Below are 18,542 nucleotides of genomic sequence, written 5' to 3'. Positions count from 1 at the left end.
AGATGAGGCTTTTGACGGAGCACAGACAATGTAGTTCGGAGGCCATGTTCTTGGCTACCATGACATAGAGACACAAAGACACAGACACACACACTGTGCAGCTCAGAAGCCAGTGTCACTAAAGACAAAACAACCAAGACAACACATCTAGAGTCACAGAGTGAGTGGCACTGGGCACGCACCTGCTCTGACTTGAACAGCACTTGGCACTGAACATGCTATTTACATATAACAGCAAAGCTTTAAGAAGGCCATGCTAAATGCATTAAGATGAAAGGTGAGGGACTATGCTTACAATAGTGCTTTGTCCTATAGAGAAGGTAATCCAAATCTGTAACCATGATGCCTGTCAGTATGTTTGGAACCTCCAAGTATCTACTCACACTCACGTGTGTGATGAAAATGAGTGTGTCAGTGTGTATGGCTCTGCATCCTTAGAGTCCTGTTTGCCTGTGACATCATACTGAGAATACTTTTCCATGTCTTTCAAACACATACTTTGTTTATTTGAGACAGGGTCTCATGCTGGCCTAAAAATCATTATGTACTGAGGATGGCCCTGAACTCCTGATCCTCCTACATCCACCTTCTAAACACGGGGGTTACGGGCATGCCATTGCACCTGACCAAAATCCTAATAGCTCACAGCTATGAAAACTTGAGATTTCTACATGACAGTGCTCAGTGAGACAAGGTTCCCAGCTATTCCCCACTGAGGACAGCACCAGCAGTAATTGTTCTGTCTTGCAGTTTTTCAGGACAATTCCCGGGCCACACTATGGGGACTTTCTCAGCTTCCCAGTGCCCACAGCCACGCTGCTCTCACGACGCTGTCTCAGCACGTCTCTCCAGCAGCGCACTTACTGCCAGTCTCTGAAGTCAAATTGGACAAATAGAATCTATTTAATATTAATGGCCTTGGTTGACTGTGATTAAATACCATCTTCTCAAGCTTGTTAGACATTTCTATTTCCTTGTGAACTCCCTTTTCATGTCTTTTGTTCATGGCTCTACTGAAATGTTTAATGTTTTCTAAAGCTTTCTATGAGCCTTTTAATACTATATTGAAAATGTTAGCCTTTTCTTTTGTACAGTCACAAACATTTTCTCCATGTTCATACCCTTTAATTTTTCTTTTTGACATGCCAACATTTAAATTTCGATGTAACCCCATGGAAGCCTTTTCTCTGTCGCTCCCTCACATGCAGAGGGAAACATGCTCTAGGTGAGACTCAGTCGAGACTAACGAAAAAGTAAAGGAGCAGCAAGTCTTTTCTGCAAGCTTCACTCTGAAGCACTCTCGGGAGCTCTGACAGACACTGTCTCTGGATAGAGCCCACCTGGACTCAGCATCAGCCACATGTCAAACTCTCCTGGGTGCTGCCGAGACACTGCCTCACTCACTCCTCATTTTATCCCCTCAACTTCACAGATGAGGACACCAAACACAAAACAAAAGCTGGCTGTCCACCAGCAGCTCACCTCTTCATCGATCTTGTCTTCCTGGGCATCGATATGGCGTTCCTTGAGAAACCGCTGTGTTTTCTCCAGCTGGTACTTCACTAATTCCTCGATGGCATCTTTCTCCTCCTTGTCCACAAACTCTTGAACTGCTTCACCCATCCCTCTTTCTGTCAGCAGTGAGAGCTGAACATTCTGCATAGGAACACACAAGCTGTTCGATGCACAAGCTCCTCATGCAGTCACTACCCAAGAACGAAAATCAATCTGTTATGGGGAAAGATAAGCTGGGGGTGGGGATCAGCAGGCAGCACTCGGCCAATGGCTAAAAAGTAAAGAGCCAGAAACATGGGAGGGCAGTCAAAGACAGCTGCAGCCTGAGAGGTCTAAATGGCTGAGAGTCCCCACAAAGAGCCCGGGATGATGACTAGAATGAGGCGAGACCATGGCAGGAGGCAAGATGATGGATGTCAAAGTCTCCCACCTCACCCTGGGACCTCTGACTATGTTTGACGGTGAGAAGTCTGAGGCTGCAGAGGGCAGTGTCTGTTCATCATCTGGCTCTAACTATGGAGACTGAGGGGCTCCAGGCAGTCCCACATAATCACAGGGTTTCAGAAAAGAGACGAGGGAGGCACAGGTGGGAAAATGGACAGAGATGGAACACTGCTGGCTGTGCACATGGACAAAGGAGACTCAGCCAGGACAACTGAGGACTGCTAGAGACTGGAACGTTAAGAAACAGACTCTCCCTCAGAAGCGCCGGAGGGAACGTGGCCCTGCTGACACCTTGCTTTCTGCCCAGAGACCAATGCCATTTCTGACCTACACAACTGCCAGGTAACAGATCTGTGTTTTTTCAAATAAATATGACTAAAGACGTCCAAGTGGCTTTCCTATCATATGGTTGTCTCAGAAAGAAAAACATGTAACTAAGGAAAAATTACATTCGCACATAAGATAGAAACTTAGATCAAGACTTAGAACGGAGACAGAAGAGCAGCACAGTGCCAGCAATTGTTCTGTTAATTATATCAGAATGTCCACCCAACCCTTTGACACGGACTACCTCACACTGCGTACTTCACAGAAGCACCGTGGAGTCACTTTACTTAGGGACTGTACACACGCCACACTAAAATCTGCTGTCAGCCATGCTTAGAGCTGTGAGCTGTAAGGAATTACCTTCTCTGCAGTCTGGAAATACTGCTTCACCAGGTCTTCCACTCTGAGTGTCGTTCCTTCCGAAGCAGGTTTTGTGATAAGTTTCCCAAAGTTGATCTCTTCACCTACAGGAAGGGAGCCAGGAAGAAACAGCAGCTTCTATAACACACAAATAGTCAAACTCTCACCATCCTTAGTGGCTCCACATCAGTTTTGAGGCAAAAAAAACAGGGCCTCAAATTTGCTAATTGCCTTGGTGTTATTTTGGGTTTATTTCCTTTTCCACACAGTCCGAAAGGGGGTGGACAGAACTTCTAGGGCCCATGATAAATCAGAGTACCCAAAAAGGCTGCTGCTGTCACCACCACACCCAGTTCAAATAGAAGGAGCCAGTTTCACTGACAATGCCTCTTACAGACTGGCTCTCAGCCCTGAGCCCCTGTCAGCATTCTGTGCGAGCACTAGCAGGAAGTATGCTCAACGCACTTCTGCTGACTTCCTGTGCAGAGCAGTCAACCAAAGCGCAGCAGACACACAACAGTGCCCGCAGTGCAGAGACTACCTGGTGCACTGCATCTCTGGCCAGATGGACAAATACCTTTTTAAGTTCCAAAAGCGTTGATACTTCTTTTAAATACAATGACTACACTGTATTTGCCAGACACTGCGTTCAGGCCATTTACAAAACAAGTCCAGTTTTATGCATGAGGGATCTTAACAGTGGAGAAGCTATTAATTTACACCATGTCACATATGTAATAAAGTGGTCAAAATAAGAGACTCAGTTAAGACACACCCACGTGACATCATTTCCACCAAACAATTCAAATTTAAATAAAAAAGTATTCCCAGGCCAAAACCTACTGGGGATAAAACTCAAACAGGACAAGGTTCTTGTCAAGGAACCAACAAGTAGTAACTGATAAAACTCACATCCAAAACAGTTCTTGCATGTGGCTTTCTGTTCCCATAGCAACACTGTATGACCTACACTTCAATATCTGAAAGATGGCTTCAGGTTGAATTCACAGCATTTGTAAGTTACTTTTTTAAGGATTTTATTTATTTTTTTCCTAATGTGTATGAACATTTATCTGAATGCATGCCTATGCACCATGTATAAGGAGTGCTCAGAGGCCAGAGGAGGGCATTGGATCTTCTGGAACTACAGTTAGAGACAGTTGTGAGCCACCATGTGAGTGCTGGGAACTGAACCTGAGTCCTCTAGAAGAGCAGCCAGTAATCTTAACCTCTGAGCCATCTCTCCCAACCCATTATTCTTAATTTTTACCACTGCTGAAAAGTCTCTTACTAGTTATAAAGGGAAGGACTTTCTATAATGAACATGATTGATACTTCTTATGAAAAAGTATTATTTTAGTTGATGACTTTGTTCTATGGTTAACAGGACACTAAGTGTTTATAAAATTTAACTGGAAAGGAACTACTCAATTATCAAAAATACCAAACTACAGGACACTTTTGACTTCAAAGTGTCACTACTAAGTCAAAATACTTGAAAATGCAAAAGTTGAAAGTATGCACTCTGACTATTACTCCACGGTAGGAAATACTCCATGTATTGTGAAGAAGAGACACCTCAAGTCTGAGTACTGTTACTTAGCACCACTGTATAAAAAAGCTGTGTCTGCAGACAAAGCCTTCCTCCAAGCCATCATTAATGACCACAACTTTAAAAGCCGAATACAGTTGGGTGGGACAGTGCGGTGGGCGGGACAGTGCAAGGCCGCAGTCCCAGCACTCAGGACACTGGAGAAGGATCTAGAGTGTGAGGCCAGAGGCTACAGAAGAACGAGTCAACAAACAACTAGAAAATATCCCAAATGCTCATTTTCAAAAGATAAACTATTGCCTTACATTTTTTTGTCTAACATTACAAATACTAAAATGTCTACTACTATCTTGCATTGATTTTACCAAAGACTGATTTACACAAATTCCACCAGAGCATTCTCTAACTTTTTAAAATAACGAGTTTACCTGTTTTTTCCTTTTGTTCCCTGTGCCTAAAAAAGTGGATGACATCTTTGGGGTTAGCTACGCGATCCACAAATTTTTGGCTAAAGCGAAGAACACTGAAAGGTTCAAAGCCTCCACTGTAGTCCACCTGGAAAGACAGGAAACAGTGTACCAATTTTTGAGAAATGCACCTTTTTTTGCATCCACAGTTTAGAATCTATAGTCTGGTATCTATAGTATTTATATCACTCTAAAAGCTCAATACTTGTATCTTTCCAAACTCATGTCCTATGTGTAATGGTCATGATTATGTTAAACCACTTGTCCTATTGACAGAATCATACTCAGAAGGTGAGGTTTATACAAACACACTTCTTGTTTAAGAGAACAAGGCAATGCCATCCCAGCATTCTGAAATGTACTCTGTCTCCTGTGACAGCCGAGGTACCATCTGAAAACAAGGTGGGATTCTTAGGTCAATTTTTCAACTTTCAAAATAAAGGGATAAACCCTGTACTGGCTGGTTTTGTGTCAACTTGACACAAGTTAGAGTCATCTGAGGAAGGAGCCTCAGTTGAGGAAATGCCTCCATGAGTTCCAGCTGTACGGCATTTTCTCAACTGATGACCAGTGTGAGTGGGCCCAACCCAAGGTGGGTGAGGCCATCCCTTGGCTGCTGATCCTGGGTTCTCTAAGAAAGCAGGCTGAGCAAGCCATGGGAAGCAAGCCAGTAAGCAGCTCCCCTCCACGGCCTCTGCATCAGCTCCTGCCTCCAGGGTCCTTCCTGTTTGAGTTCCTGCCCTGACTTCCCTCAGTGAAGAACAGCAGTATGTAAGCCACACAACCCCCCCCCCCCACTTGCTCTGTGGTCATGGTGTTTCGATGCAGCATAGAAACCCTAAGACTCCTTAACAAGATAAAACACCTTCAGTACACATGTCAGCTTCTTCATCCGTGTCCCAGGGAGACGTCTCCAGACTGGACCCAGACAAGTGCTAGCACAATGCAGGCAGTGAGGAATTCCACGTCCGGGTTCTGAGAAACGACTACTTAGAGTGGTTTGAATGAGATGTCCCCCAAAGTCTCAGGCTTAGCAGGTGTGGCCTCGTTCAAGGAAGTATGTTTCTGGAGGAGGCTCTGAGAGTAAAAGGCCTCAACTACTGCTAAGTGCACTCTCCACTTCACAAGACCGGAGCCCTCAGCTTCTAGGATGGCCACCATGCCGGTCACCTGCTGCCTCTGCCCCAGCAGCATGGACTCTAACCCTGACACCACATTTGTCTTTACTGCCGTAATTACTGTGGGAACCGCCCCTGCAATGTGGACGGCACTTTCTGGTAGGAGCGCAGATAAAAAGGGCAGGAAGAGCATCACTGTCCTCACTTGCCCGTCCTCCTTGCTGCTGAGTTGATTCATCCTGTTCCTGCTGCTGTCGAGTCCCTTGCAGCTATTAATCGAGCATGGACTGCAGGCCCGGTGGCTCTGCAGGAGCCCTCCAGGTCTTCTCCGGATTGCAGTGCGGAGGCACTAGCCTCCAGGACCGTGCAATCACAGGGTTCTTGGCCTCTGCAGTGTGAGGCTGTGACTACTCTGACCACCGAGGCACCAGCCTCCTAGACTGAGCACCCTCAGGTTCTCAGCCCCTCGGGTGTATCCCAGGACTTCTCAAATGGTAATGTGCAGATAAATCTCTTGGGGACCTTGTCAGAAGGCAGCAGGGCAATGTGGGAATTCCACATTTTAAACACTGGTGACGCTTAAGGCCACACCTCCTGAGCATCGGGGCTTACAGGTAAATAAGGAGTCACTACCAAATGCTGTTAAAACCTTAATATGCCTAGACTGAAAAGAAAGCTGAGAGTCAGGAGGAGCTGGAGATAGCTCAGGGAGGGCCTGAGTAACTCAGGGTCAAAACTGAGGTGAACTCAAAATTAAAGGTTACCTGCTCCATCAGAGCTTGAGGATGGTGACCTGAGGAACAGAATGTCAGGACTGCAGGCTACGTGTGTCTGAGCACATGGAAGACAGTCAGAGAAACACAGCAGGGCTGGCGGGAAGGAAGACGCTTTGGGACAAATGGAAGGCCCGCTCCTCCATGTTTGTATCAGGGTGGGAAAGGCAGGCCGACAGTGCAGCGCACACAGCAACCAGAACAAGAATCCACACAGGGCAGAGAGAATGTAATGAAACCTTAGGTTTAGATAACACAAACCATCGGGCTGCGGGGCACTGGAGCAGGGAGAGTGAGAATAGAAGGGATTCCTCCCTGGAGCCTCAGCAAGGCCAAAGTGCCCGGAGTGGAGCACAGGCAAGAAACAAATCATTTAGGAAATGACAGACTATGAATAAAGTACCAAGCCTACCAAATTCACCTGAGATTACGTCAAGCCGCATGGCTTCCCATTTCAGCCTCTGGGGAGACTATTCTCACTACTTCAAGCACTTAACTTACTACTTTTCAGAAAAGCACGTAAAGTCTGCATTATTATGAAAACTAGTGAGGGTGAATTCACAAAGGACCTACCCGTAGTCGGATAAGAGGCTTCTCTGGCTGTAGAGGATTCCCCAGCCGTTCGCGCTCAGCATTTTCAAGCATTCCTTCAATCTCAAATGAAATGGCAAAGTGTTAAATTTTGTGTAAATTGGTTAACACAGTTTATATTACTGCTATTGATGGACTGGCCTGACTCCATCTTAAGAATGGAGGCCATTTAGTTATAAGGTCAGAACAAGTTCATTACTGTTTGCTGCCAAAGTTGACCATGCTTTAACTGTTTCTGGAATGTGACTCGCTCCCCACCCTATGGAGTTGACTCACATACTGAATACACCCTGATAAGATCAGATGGTCTGCCAAATTATGTTAAAATATTCAGTTCCTACATAGCCAAAATTCCTCTGGAAATCCTCCATTCCTCGAAAACCCCTTCACATTGCAGTTTGGGGACTATATAAACCCTACACTCTCCTGTGCTCAATTCTATATTTTCAAACCCCGCTTCAGGGAGATAGCCCTATCTGGCAGAAAATAAATCTTGCTTGATCTGATCAAGGAATGGGCAATGGTCTTTACTCTGTTCGGTGGGATTAACACCACGGAATTCGGCAGAACTCCATGGCCACCGTGGCTTCCCACGTCACTGGCAGCATCTTCTGAACACACCTTGCCATGCCACCACCAACACCACCCCTTAGCACTTTTCTTTTTCAAACTTTCTCAGCAATTTTTCAATCTCTAATGTAACTCCTTCACAAGAAAACGTAAACGCCGATTCTGTTCCAATTTGCTACTCATGTTTCAACATGGGCTCCCTCGCCTTAACTTTAAGCCAAATGAATCAAGGTTTTCAGTGGCATCATAGACTCTGCAGAGATCCATAGGATCTTGGAATGTTTACCTTGGAAAAGTTTAAGTAAACAAGATGTTTCCAACATCTGAAGCTGCCTCGTGCTATACCAGGTCAAGCTTATGAAGTCTCAGAGATCCAAAAGCAAAAGCACTTGTCCTATATTGCCTCGGAGAGAGAGCTAAGGTCTAAGAGGGTAGATTTTCATTCCAACATGTCTTCCTAATGGCTGCAGAAGTTTGTCAGCCTGAGCTCCTCTCCAAGTCTGAGACTGTATAATGCTCTACTACTCTCCCTGCCTCCACCTGCCGCACTCTGGGATGACAGGCGTGCAGCGCCATGCCCAGCTCCTCAGCAGTGACTTTACCTCAGCAGTATCTGGTGCTGCTGCCAGAAAGCCTACGGACACGGGGAACTTGAAAAGCAGGTAGTACAATCGAGAGAGTGGTGTGGAATGTCTTACAGTCTGCAGCCACCTGTGCTGGTGACTGCTCCTGGACACAGAGAGCTTCAAGAGTGAGGTCTGCTTGGAAGTCTGCAGTTCCGCGAGCATGCATGAGCCAGGCAGCACAAGGGTACACAGAAGAGCTAGGTGGCTGGGCACGGCGGCACCCTGGGTCCCCACATTCCAGAGGCACAAAGACAGAGTTTAAGGTGTCATAGTGAGCTCTAGGCCAGCTTAACAACAGAACAAGGCTGTTTAAAAAAGAAAAAAGTTTAAAATACAAAACACTTCACACATGGCCTTGTCCTCACAGGCGTGACGATAACAACATGACTACTGACCATAGCAGAACGGCCAAGATGCACACAGCTTGAGTCTCTGCTGCTAGCAACCACTCTCCTCTCTGGGTTCTTATGACTCTCCTAAGGGTGGGGCATGCTGGGAATCCTGGCACTTGAGAGGGACAGGCAGGAGGTTCACAACGAACTCACATTCCAGACTAGCCAGGCCTCAAGTCAAGAACCCATCTCAAAAAAGAAAAAAGAAAAAAAGAAAGCAAAAAAAATTGGAATTTAGGAGCAGGGGTTGCAAAGGAGGTGATTTCAACCCTCAGAGAACAGTTCACAGTCTGTCTTATCACGACTGTGGGGAAAGGGATGTGATGGCTAGTTTTACATCAACTTGACACGGCTAGAGTATTCTGGGGAGAACCGCAAGTAGAGAGGCCTACAGCCCTAGTCAGCCGGATCTGGGAAGCCAGTCACTGTGGAACTGCACACACTAAAGCTTTTCAGTTCCGCAAGTCACACACGTTGCTCCTTCAGCTGTGACACTGGCCAGCTGCCTAATCTGAGGTCCAGTTTGTGGCAGAGAACATGGATTAGGAGGCTAATGCAGTCAATGGCAGAGAAATTGTCTAACATCTGTAAAGCCCTGGATTCAATTCCTAGAAATAACAACAGGAAAAGGAGGAAGAGGAGGAGGGAACAAAGGAAGAACAAAAAGAAAAAATGGGAGGTAGAACCTATCCACATACAGCACTGTGAACGGATTAAATGATACCCGGGAGACAGCACACAGAGGCAGTCAGCACGTACCACTGACCGTCATTATCATCCCATTTCTTACCTTCCATGAGACTACAAAGTAAAGGCAAAGCTGGCAGCCGCGTACGGACTGAGCATGTCAGCAGTTCAGGCTGTCAAGCTGCCGGTCTGTATGTGATAAACTGCACAGCCCAACTACAGCAGGGCACCCAGAACCTCGGAGGCTGAGGGAGGGCAGCCAGCTACGGCACAAAGGAAGGCTCAGTTTTATTTGGAGTAGTTTTCAGGGTGGGAGGAATGTGTAATGGAGATAAGGTGTGGGACCATAGTGTCCTCCCATCTCCAAAGTCAATGTCTGCCTTCACAAGGAAGATGAACCAGTTATCAAACACGGATCAAAGTGAGGAGATGGATGGGTATGCTCTTGAAAAGAAGTTCTGGGAGAATCAACTAACATCTTCTTTGGATCTATCATTCTTCTATGTAAAAAAAATCTACTTAGACTTCCCCCTCTAAGGCTCAGGGGACATCGAAGAAGAAGGTGCAGAAGGATGTAAGAGCCAGGAGACAAGAATGGCTGCAAAGAATCACCTTGTGGGCGTGACATAACTATTACGATCATAAACTCACTGCGGCCGCATCAGGCTTGCATAAGACCAATAGTTAGTCATAGATCAACTGCTGGATACTGACGGATTCTGGGGAAGGCAGGGCAGTCATCTTCAGAGCCCACCAGGCACGGGGGCAAAGCAGATGGCCCCATTTAAACTCAATGAGTCACAAAGCAAAAAGACACAAATGTGGAAAGACTTTGGGGGAGGGGCTGTCAAGGGTGAAAGGGAGAGAAGGGGGACATTATATACATGTGTGAAATTGTCAAGGAACAAATTTAATCGGTAAATAATCTACTTAAAAAAGGAAAGACCTCACTTCCTGAGCGCCAGCGGGGCTGCAGCTTCCCTCTGCTCTGCTCAGCCCTGTGACGGAAGCTCAGTGATTTCTCAAACCACACGGACAGCACTGCTGTTCTGAGAAAGTTACCTTCTCCAAGCAGAAGCTCTGGATGGCCTGGGTCACCTTAGGGTTGTCGGGGTTGAAGAGGCTCGGGTGGTTAGCCAGAACCACGTCCTCCATGAAGAACTGGCGCACTGTGCGGAGAGGCAGCTTCTGCATGTTCATCTTCCTGCCTTTAATGCGCAGCAAGCCCACGTGTCTGCGGAGGAACCGGGGACTCAGGCACAAAGGAGGCGTCCTCAGCAGGACGGACGCATCACGGCTATCAGCCAGACATGGGGCACATGCCTGTGATCCCAGCACCCAGGAGACCAAGGCAGGGCACAACAAGTTAGAGGCCAGCTGCAACCCTCCTTAAACAAACAAAAGGCTCCATTTTTCTTAGTTCTTATAAAATACTCTTAAAAATAGATGTTTCTGTCAATTTAACTTTAATTTTTTTATAGTAGAAAATGGCAAACATTCTTCTTTGTAAGAATAAAATGTACTCCCCCATCATCTCCTGTCTGAACATATAGAGTTTCCTAAAGGAAGAAACCTCACAGCAGTATACTAAAATGCTATCCAGACCATGACAGAGCCCCAGGAAAACCCACAAGCACACACTCCACTGCCATGCTCTTTATCCCAACGTTAAGATAACCATCCAAACCTGAGCAGATCACTGGGTAGGACCTTCCACAGAAGCCCAGTTCACGAAATGTCAACAACTTAAATCAAATTAGAAAGCTAGGCACCGTAACACTTTCTTGAATCCCAGCACTTGGGGGCAAAGACAGGAGGACCATGAGTTCGAGGGCAGCCTGTCCATACCGTGAGACACCATCTTAAAAGCCACCTCCCAGCATGGACCCGAAAGAAAGTAGATATGCTGCAACAGTATATTTATAACCAGAAAAGGCTCAGCTAAGTGACTTTATGAGAATGTGCTTATGCAGGGACTTTGCCAACTGCCATTTGAGCTGCCCAAATCTGAATCTAATCACATCTGAGTGGAAATTCCAGGAGTGACCCTGTGCAGCTGCAGAACTGTAGGCTAGAGAGAAGCAGACGTCCAGGAACATCGACTTGAGGAAGGCGCTGCATGAGCCAAGGCTGAACTGGGATGTTTACCCCAAATGGCTATAACTCCATCAGAAGAGGGAGACAGATCATGGTGGCTGACATGATTGCTCTCTGTGGTGGTCACCCTGTGTTCCCTGTCACAGAGGAAGAGGGAAAAAAGAATCTGAGGCCCAGAAGAGACCTTGGCAATTAACTAGTTCAGCCTCTGCCTTTCCTTGGTAACTGAGCAAGACCACGTCCAGGCAAGCTAACCAGAAGTTGTTCAAGACCACAGAACTTACAGAAAAACTGTTTCCCCCATTTTACTGTGGAGAAAAAAAATGTATGCAGAGCAAAGTCAGAACTTTGGTAGAGAGCTCATTTTACCCACAGTAGAATTCTTGGATTCTACTGTGAGGCATTATTAAATTATCTACTCAGCTACCTACCTACCCTTCCCTATTATCTTCCACTGCATTTTGTATATTTGTCTTTCAAAGTGAACTATGGATATCTGTACTCCTTCTCTTAAAGCAGTGTTTATTTGATTTTTCATTTTTTTATTTACCTAAAAATAAATGAGACAAAGTGGAAAAAAAGGCCTCAAAACCAAAAAAACAGTGCAACTACAATAACCAACCTTCATACACAATGAGACCTCAGGGGAGGAGGGACGGCTCAGTGGGTTAAACACCTGTCTGCAAGCCTGAAGACCTGAGTTCGATTCCCAGAACCTGAGCAAAGTGGAAGAGAACTGATTGATTCCAAAGCTGTCTTCTGACCTCACTGTGGTATACAAGCTTCCTCTCACACACACAGTAATGAATGAAATCTAAAAACTGACCAAGCTGTTCCCTGCTGTCAACACCATGGATGTGGGGTAAGCAGACTACAGCCAGGATGTCTTAAGAACTGTCTTAGAAATGTAAGTACTCACTTCTTCACAGCTTCTCCGGGGGAAAGGGAAGTCACCACTGAGCTTCCAGGCTGAGACACATAGAAGAGCTGCTGCTCATTTTTCATTGGGCCAATTTTACACTCATGCTCATGGCCCCAGATAACAAGGTCAATGAAGTCATCCAAAAACTGTTCTGGGATGAAGTTGGTGTTTCCATGTTTACTCCTACACCAAGATTTAAGAGCAGAATATAAGTTCACAGGAGTAAGGAAAATTCCATCTTAGGTCTACACAGATCTTTTTTCTCTATCCTTGTTAGAAACTGCCTAAGGGACGGGTATTGTATGGAATTCCAAAGCACAGGTTTACAAAATGGCAGGACATAATCAAGCTAGAGGCCTGCCAGGAAGTAGGAAGAGGCCAGGTCTGCACTGAAAGGAGATGACAGAATTTACAGAAGGAAAACAAGATCTGTCCACTGCAAATCCACAAGCAGACCTGATCACACACTGCAAAACCACAAGTGGATCTGATCACACATCGCAAACCCACAAGTGGATCTGATCACACACCACAAACCCACAAGCAGATCTGATCACACACCACAAAAAGAAGACAGATTAAAAAAGTGAGTTAAGAGGGCTGGAGAGATAGTTCAGAGGTTAAGAGCACTGTCTGCTCTTCCAGAGGTCCTGAGTTCAATTCCCAGCAACCACATGGTGGCTCACAACCATCTGTAATGAGCACTGGCGCCCTCTTCTGGTGTGCAGGCATACATGCAGGCAGAACATTGTATACATAATAAATAAATAAATCTAAAAAAAAAAAGGTGAGTTAAATCTAAACTTCATAATAAAATAACAAACTCCTAAATGGGTCCAGTGACTTAACATCATCTGCTTCTTTTACTGACTATAGAAAGAAGGACTAAAATGGTCGTTTTAAGAGTTTTCAGGACACTGAACTGCAGTGACCTCATGTGAAAGCTGTGCTTAGAATTAGCAGAACAGATCCCTCCTCACAGAGGAGGAATCCATTGGAGGACAGAATGCCCAGCAGGGAAGGGCAAGCCAGGATGGCTCGACAGTGCCAACAGCAAGGAGAAGTGTAGAAACTCAGGGAGATGGAAAGTGGAGTTAGGAAAGCAGCAGAGGGCCTGTGTGCTGTGTGTGTCTTTGTGTGGGTCAAGTGGGGGGTGTGAGGAAAAGCACGGCACGCTCAAACGCTGCACAGTGCCACGGTGCCTTCACAGCCACACAATCCTTTCTGGAAGAAAGGGACAATGGTGCCGGCAGCTTGCTGAGAGACTGCAAACGGTCTCTCACCAGTTTCAGGCTCCCTCCTGCAGCAAGAGCAAAGCTGGTCTTAAAAAGTGGAAATAGGGGCTGAAGAGATGGCTCAGAGGTTAAGAGCACTGACTGCTCTTTCAAAGGTCATGAGTTCAATTCCCAGCAACCACATGATGGCTCACAACCATCTGTAATGAGATCTGGTGCCCTCTTCTGGCCTGCAGTCATATATGCTGTATACATAATAAATAAATAAACCTTTTTTAAAAAAGTGGAAATAAAGTAAAACGCAAAGATTGAAGGACACACACCCAACTGAGCAGTTTTCCAGAACTCTGACAGATGTAATAACAGCAGATGTCTGAGAATGAGAAGGGGAAGGAATGGATCTAAGTGTCTATAAGAAGCACACACCCAACAGCGAGAAGGAAGCCAGGAATGAAGCAGTACAGCTTTGAACCTGGCATCCTGACTAGATGTGAAGGGCCATGGACTGAAGTCACAGACACTGTAGTCTAATGTGTTCCTCACAGGGATGCAGGTGAGAAGTAACAAAGGTTCTCTGTACACTTCATACAAACAACAGTAACCACCAGGACAAAAACAGAGTTCAGCGGCAGAGCACTTGATGAGCATGTGCAAGGGGACACATGTGCAATGCACTATAATCCAGGCTTCTTCTAGGAAAAAAAAAGTAACAAATATGCAAAAGAGAAGACAAAAATGGACTGTGCAGATCTGGATTAAATTAGAATCAGCATGAACTTATGGTTGTATTTTTTGTGCACACACATACAGTTGAGAAATTAGGTATGTTTAAATGTGTAGTTACTATACTTTAACTTGGTTCACTGAGATGGCTTAGAGATCCAGCATCAACAAGCACACCCAAAGCTCACATAAACGCTACTTCTAAGTACTGCCAACAAAAGCCATCAGAACTCCTTGGAGAAGTGGATGATTCCAAGGTGAGGGCAAGAAAACACAAGATTGGACTGCAGCATCTTGTGAGGTCAAGAATCTAAGGCCATGCTCAACAAATAAATTAATAAACACAAACACACAGATGTGCTCTCTCTCTCTCACTCTGTCTCTCTTCCTCTCCCTCCTCCGTCCTCCCCCTCCCCTCGCCAAAGGCCAACAAACAGCACAAGTCTTATACCACAATGCTAACTGCTGGACACAATCACCCTGCAGGCTCAAGTTAGATACAACAGTATCATGGGAAACAAGGAATTCACATGGTTATAAAGTATCTTCCTCAGATACTAATTTCAGAAGAGAAAATGAGAACTGCACTGAGGAGCGAACTGTAGTACACCCCTCAGATCAGATGAGCGTCACCATCTTCTGCGGCAGATGTCAGACATAACCCGCGGCGGGGCTCTCCACCTCCCATTATGGCTTAATCTTTTGGAATAATGGGTTTTCCCTCCACCTTTCCCTGTGTGGTGCAAGGTGAGGCGGAAAAGGAAATGCTCAGCAGTGGTGTAAAGGTTCAAGGAACTCACGCACACCAGAGCACACTTGAGACACAGTCTCCCACTCCTAAGTCTGCCTCCTCAAGAGCTGCACTGACCCAGCACTTAGCCTAAATGACTCAAACACACTGCACGGTCAGGCCCACATCCCTGGAGTCTTCTTCAGACTTCCCAGCTCTGTCTCTCTCCCCTTCCGACTTCCTGCAATCACTCCTACCACGGTGTCTCACTTCTCCACTATAAAGATCACAGGACACACCTCGCTTCCTCTGGTTTCTCTTCCTCCCAATCTACCGTGGACTCTATGAACAGAATAAACTATCTACAACCACTAGCAAAGACAGCTGATCTAGCTATGTTTCTGGAAGGGCATTCACACAACATACACAGCACACACAAACACAGATGCATAGAGGAAGTGCTCAGTGCATCAAATTTTATAAAGCATAAAATGTGAAATAAAATGCTCACTGACAGAAGAAAAATACAACTACAGATCAGTAACACTTCTAAGTACCAGGAAGGATGAAGTTCAGTAAGTAATATTAAACACTTGCTGTCTAGGACACACAGTGATTCCTAATATACTAAGTATCTTCTGTGGATAATACAGTAAAGCACATGGGATGATTAATTCACAACAAAAATAGTGTTTCCTAAGGGATACGAGAAAGCAGATGGGATGGGGCAGGTTGGCAATGTCCCACTATTCGCTGCAGCAATGCGTCTGTTATGGTTACTCTTCTGTCTCAGCCATTCTGGGCAAACATTCTTTCATAGGTTATTAATTCTCATCAACTGGCTTCAGTCTGAAGTCACACAAAGCAGTGAAGCCCTCTTGAACTGATCCTGGAGACGGTGAAGGAGTCAGGCCTTTACTAAGGGCCTGTGCAAACAGGTCTTGAGAACCTCGGTGCTTCACTTAGCGTGTTTTTACCTGTTCTGATGAATCACAAATAAGTTAAACCATGAGTGCTCATCTTCCTTTGGTCTCAGCATTGTTACTTTTTTATTGACAAACATCCGATAGAGCCTTTCATCTGGAATGGACCCTGTGGAGGAACACAACACTATTTTAAAACTGTTTTCCTACTGTGTATTTAAAAGGTTGAACAGGTTTTACTTCTAAATTACGTATTTCTCAAAGGACTACATTTTTCTGTTCAGATATAGATCTGAATTTTGGAACCACACGAATAAATGGTATCTACCAACAAATGCTCCAGGCTCATGCACAACAGCATTCAGTTGCAGCCAAAGAATACTTTCCACTCTGGGAAACAGGATAATATGTAAAGGTTCCCATGCTTACATTCCCACCAGAATGTCTGGTAACATCATCTCTCATCCCTTTACATGAATGCTAAGTAAACGCACTTTTCAACTCTGATATGCCATATAACATGCACAGAAATGAACACTGAAGGGGAGGGGAGTTTCTAAAATGTACTTTAAGGTATCATACTATTATATATACTGAGTCTGTGCTTTTTAATAATTCAGTGATTTTAAGGAACTCTTCCTATACTCAGAGGCTTGCCTTGGTCTAGTAGAAGACACCAAGAAAGCAAGTAACAAGTAACAAGACAGTAATAAATAAAAATTGTCATTGTTATGTTAGAAGGAAAGGCCAAGACACGATCACAGAGAGTCACTGTGGAGCTGGGGAGGGTTGAACAAGGCTGCTACTCCACACTCTGACGACAGAAGAAAGCCAGTGACTGGATGCAGAGACAGCTGAGTGTATGGAGTAAACAGTGAGGTGGACACAGGACCGGCAAGTCCAGCACACAAGGCCCGCAGCGCTGGTAGGAAAACCCGCATGCTGAAGAACTGCCAGTGCTGGTAAAACCTGGAGACGCGGCTGAGGGAAACCTCCAGTGGCAGCGGCCTCCCGGGACCGAGTATGTGGACACGGCCGGCTGTCAGTGCAAGGGGAACAGGGACCCTACTTCTGCCCAGCAGCCCCAGGTGTGAGAACTAAGGGGGACACAGGGAGTAGGCTCCAGCTGGGCATCACTGAAGGGAGAAGGTGGAGGTGGGGCTCCAGAAGAGTCTGAGGGTGCTGAGAACTTGCTGATAACAAAACATATGCTTTAGGTTTAGGACGGAGCAGATGCCAGTTAAGGACAGAACAGGATGGGTAACTCGGGAGGAAAATGGATCACTGAAAAGGGGTGCCCCAGATAACAGCCAAGACACAATTCAAATGTAAGAACAAGCCATTTTTCAGGAGACACAATACCCAATACTGCAGACACTAAAACCGCCGCCAGTGGCCTTTTAAAATGTCTATCCCCTTCGTGTTCTATCTCAGATTCAAACATCAAGCACAACAAATGGGCTTTACACATTATTTCTAGCCTCAAAAAGGCTTGATATAAAATATACAGAATTTTTAAAGTGTGTTCTTCAAAAACAGTGTTTAGGGGGCTGGAGAGATGGCTCAGATTAAGAGCACTGGCTGCACTTCCAGAGGTCCTGAGTTCTATTCCTAGCAACCACATGGTGGCTCACAACCATCAGTAATAAAATCAGGTGCCCTCTTCTGGCCTGCAGGCATACATACAGGCAGAACTCTGTATAAATAATAGTAAATTTTTTTTTAAAGTGTTTATTTTTTCCTTCATGTATAATAAAGTCTAGCAAAAAGGCTTTCCTACAGAACACTAAAGAAATGGAAAACAGAAGCACCAGGAGTAGTGGCACACACCTTTAGTCCCAGCACTCTGGAGGCAGAAGCAGAAGCAGGTGAATTTGAGTTTAGTCTGGTCTAGAGTGAGTTCTAGGACAGCTAGAGCTACATAATGAGGGCCTGCGTTGAAGAAACCAAAAACCAAACAAATAAAAAAGAAAGGAAGGAAAAAAGGGAGAGAGGGAGGGAAGGAAAGAGGGAGGAACGGGGGGAGGAAGAGAGAGGGAGGGAGGGAGGACAATTAAATTGACAAAGTGTGTGTGTGTGTGTGTGTGTGTGTGTGTGTGTGTGTGTGTGTGTGTCACACGCACACGTGTGTGGAGAACAGACATCAAGCTTGAGTGTCATTCCTCAGGTACCATCCACCTTGTTTTGAAGACAGAGCCTCCAGCTGGTCTACAGTACCCCGATTTGGCTATGCTGGCTGCCCAGCTATCCCTAAGGATTTCCCCCTCCTCACCTACCCAGGGCTGGGATTACAAGCACATAACAGCACACCCAGGGTAAAGCAGATTTCTGAGTCTGCTTTAATAATAAGATGTCAGGTGGAGAGCAGGTGCATAATGTGAGCCACTAATGACCAGATATATGATTTTCTCCCAGTCACATGGAAAAACAAGTAAAACGGCAAAATTAATTTTAACGTACATAATCTGTAATAATGGGTCTTCCTCCATC

General features: G+C 45.5%; 1 protein-coding gene across 5 annotated transcripts in view; it reads right to left on the bottom strand.

Moving 5' to 3' along the window:
• Mre11 (MRE11 double strand break repair nuclease) overlaps nt 1-18,542 on the bottom strand; it is a 51,481-nt gene that overhangs the window by 19,204 nt on the left and 13,735 nt on the right. For all 5 annotated transcript variants that reach the window (XM_006990522.4, XM_076575681.1, XM_006990521.4 and 2 more), the window contains exons 7-13: nt 16,107-16,221; nt 12,439-12,624; nt 10,485-10,656; nt 7,130-7,210; nt 4,627-4,753; nt 2,647-2,750; nt 1,483-1,656 (exon numbers count right to left, since the gene is read on the bottom strand). In XM_006990522.4, the coding sequence (XP_006990584.1) occupies nt 1,483-1,656; nt 2,647-2,750; nt 4,627-4,753; nt 7,130-7,210; nt 10,485-10,656; nt 12,439-12,624; nt 16,107-16,221 (959 nt within the window). The remainder of the gene's footprint in view (nt 1-1,482; nt 1,657-2,646; nt 2,751-4,626; nt 4,754-7,129; nt 7,211-10,484; nt 10,657-12,438; nt 12,625-16,106; nt 16,222-18,542) is intronic.

This window comes from Peromyscus maniculatus, chromosome 7 (genome assembly GCF_049852395.1).
Source record: "Peromyscus maniculatus bairdii isolate BWxNUB_F1_BW_parent chromosome 7, HU_Pman_BW_mat_3.1, whole genome shotgun sequence".
In the NCBI taxonomy this organism is placed as follows: Eukaryota; Metazoa; Chordata; class Mammalia; order Rodentia; family Cricetidae; genus Peromyscus; species Peromyscus maniculatus.
Note: the sequence above shows the minus strand (reverse complement) of the source record. Positions and strands in the feature narration are given on the sequence as shown.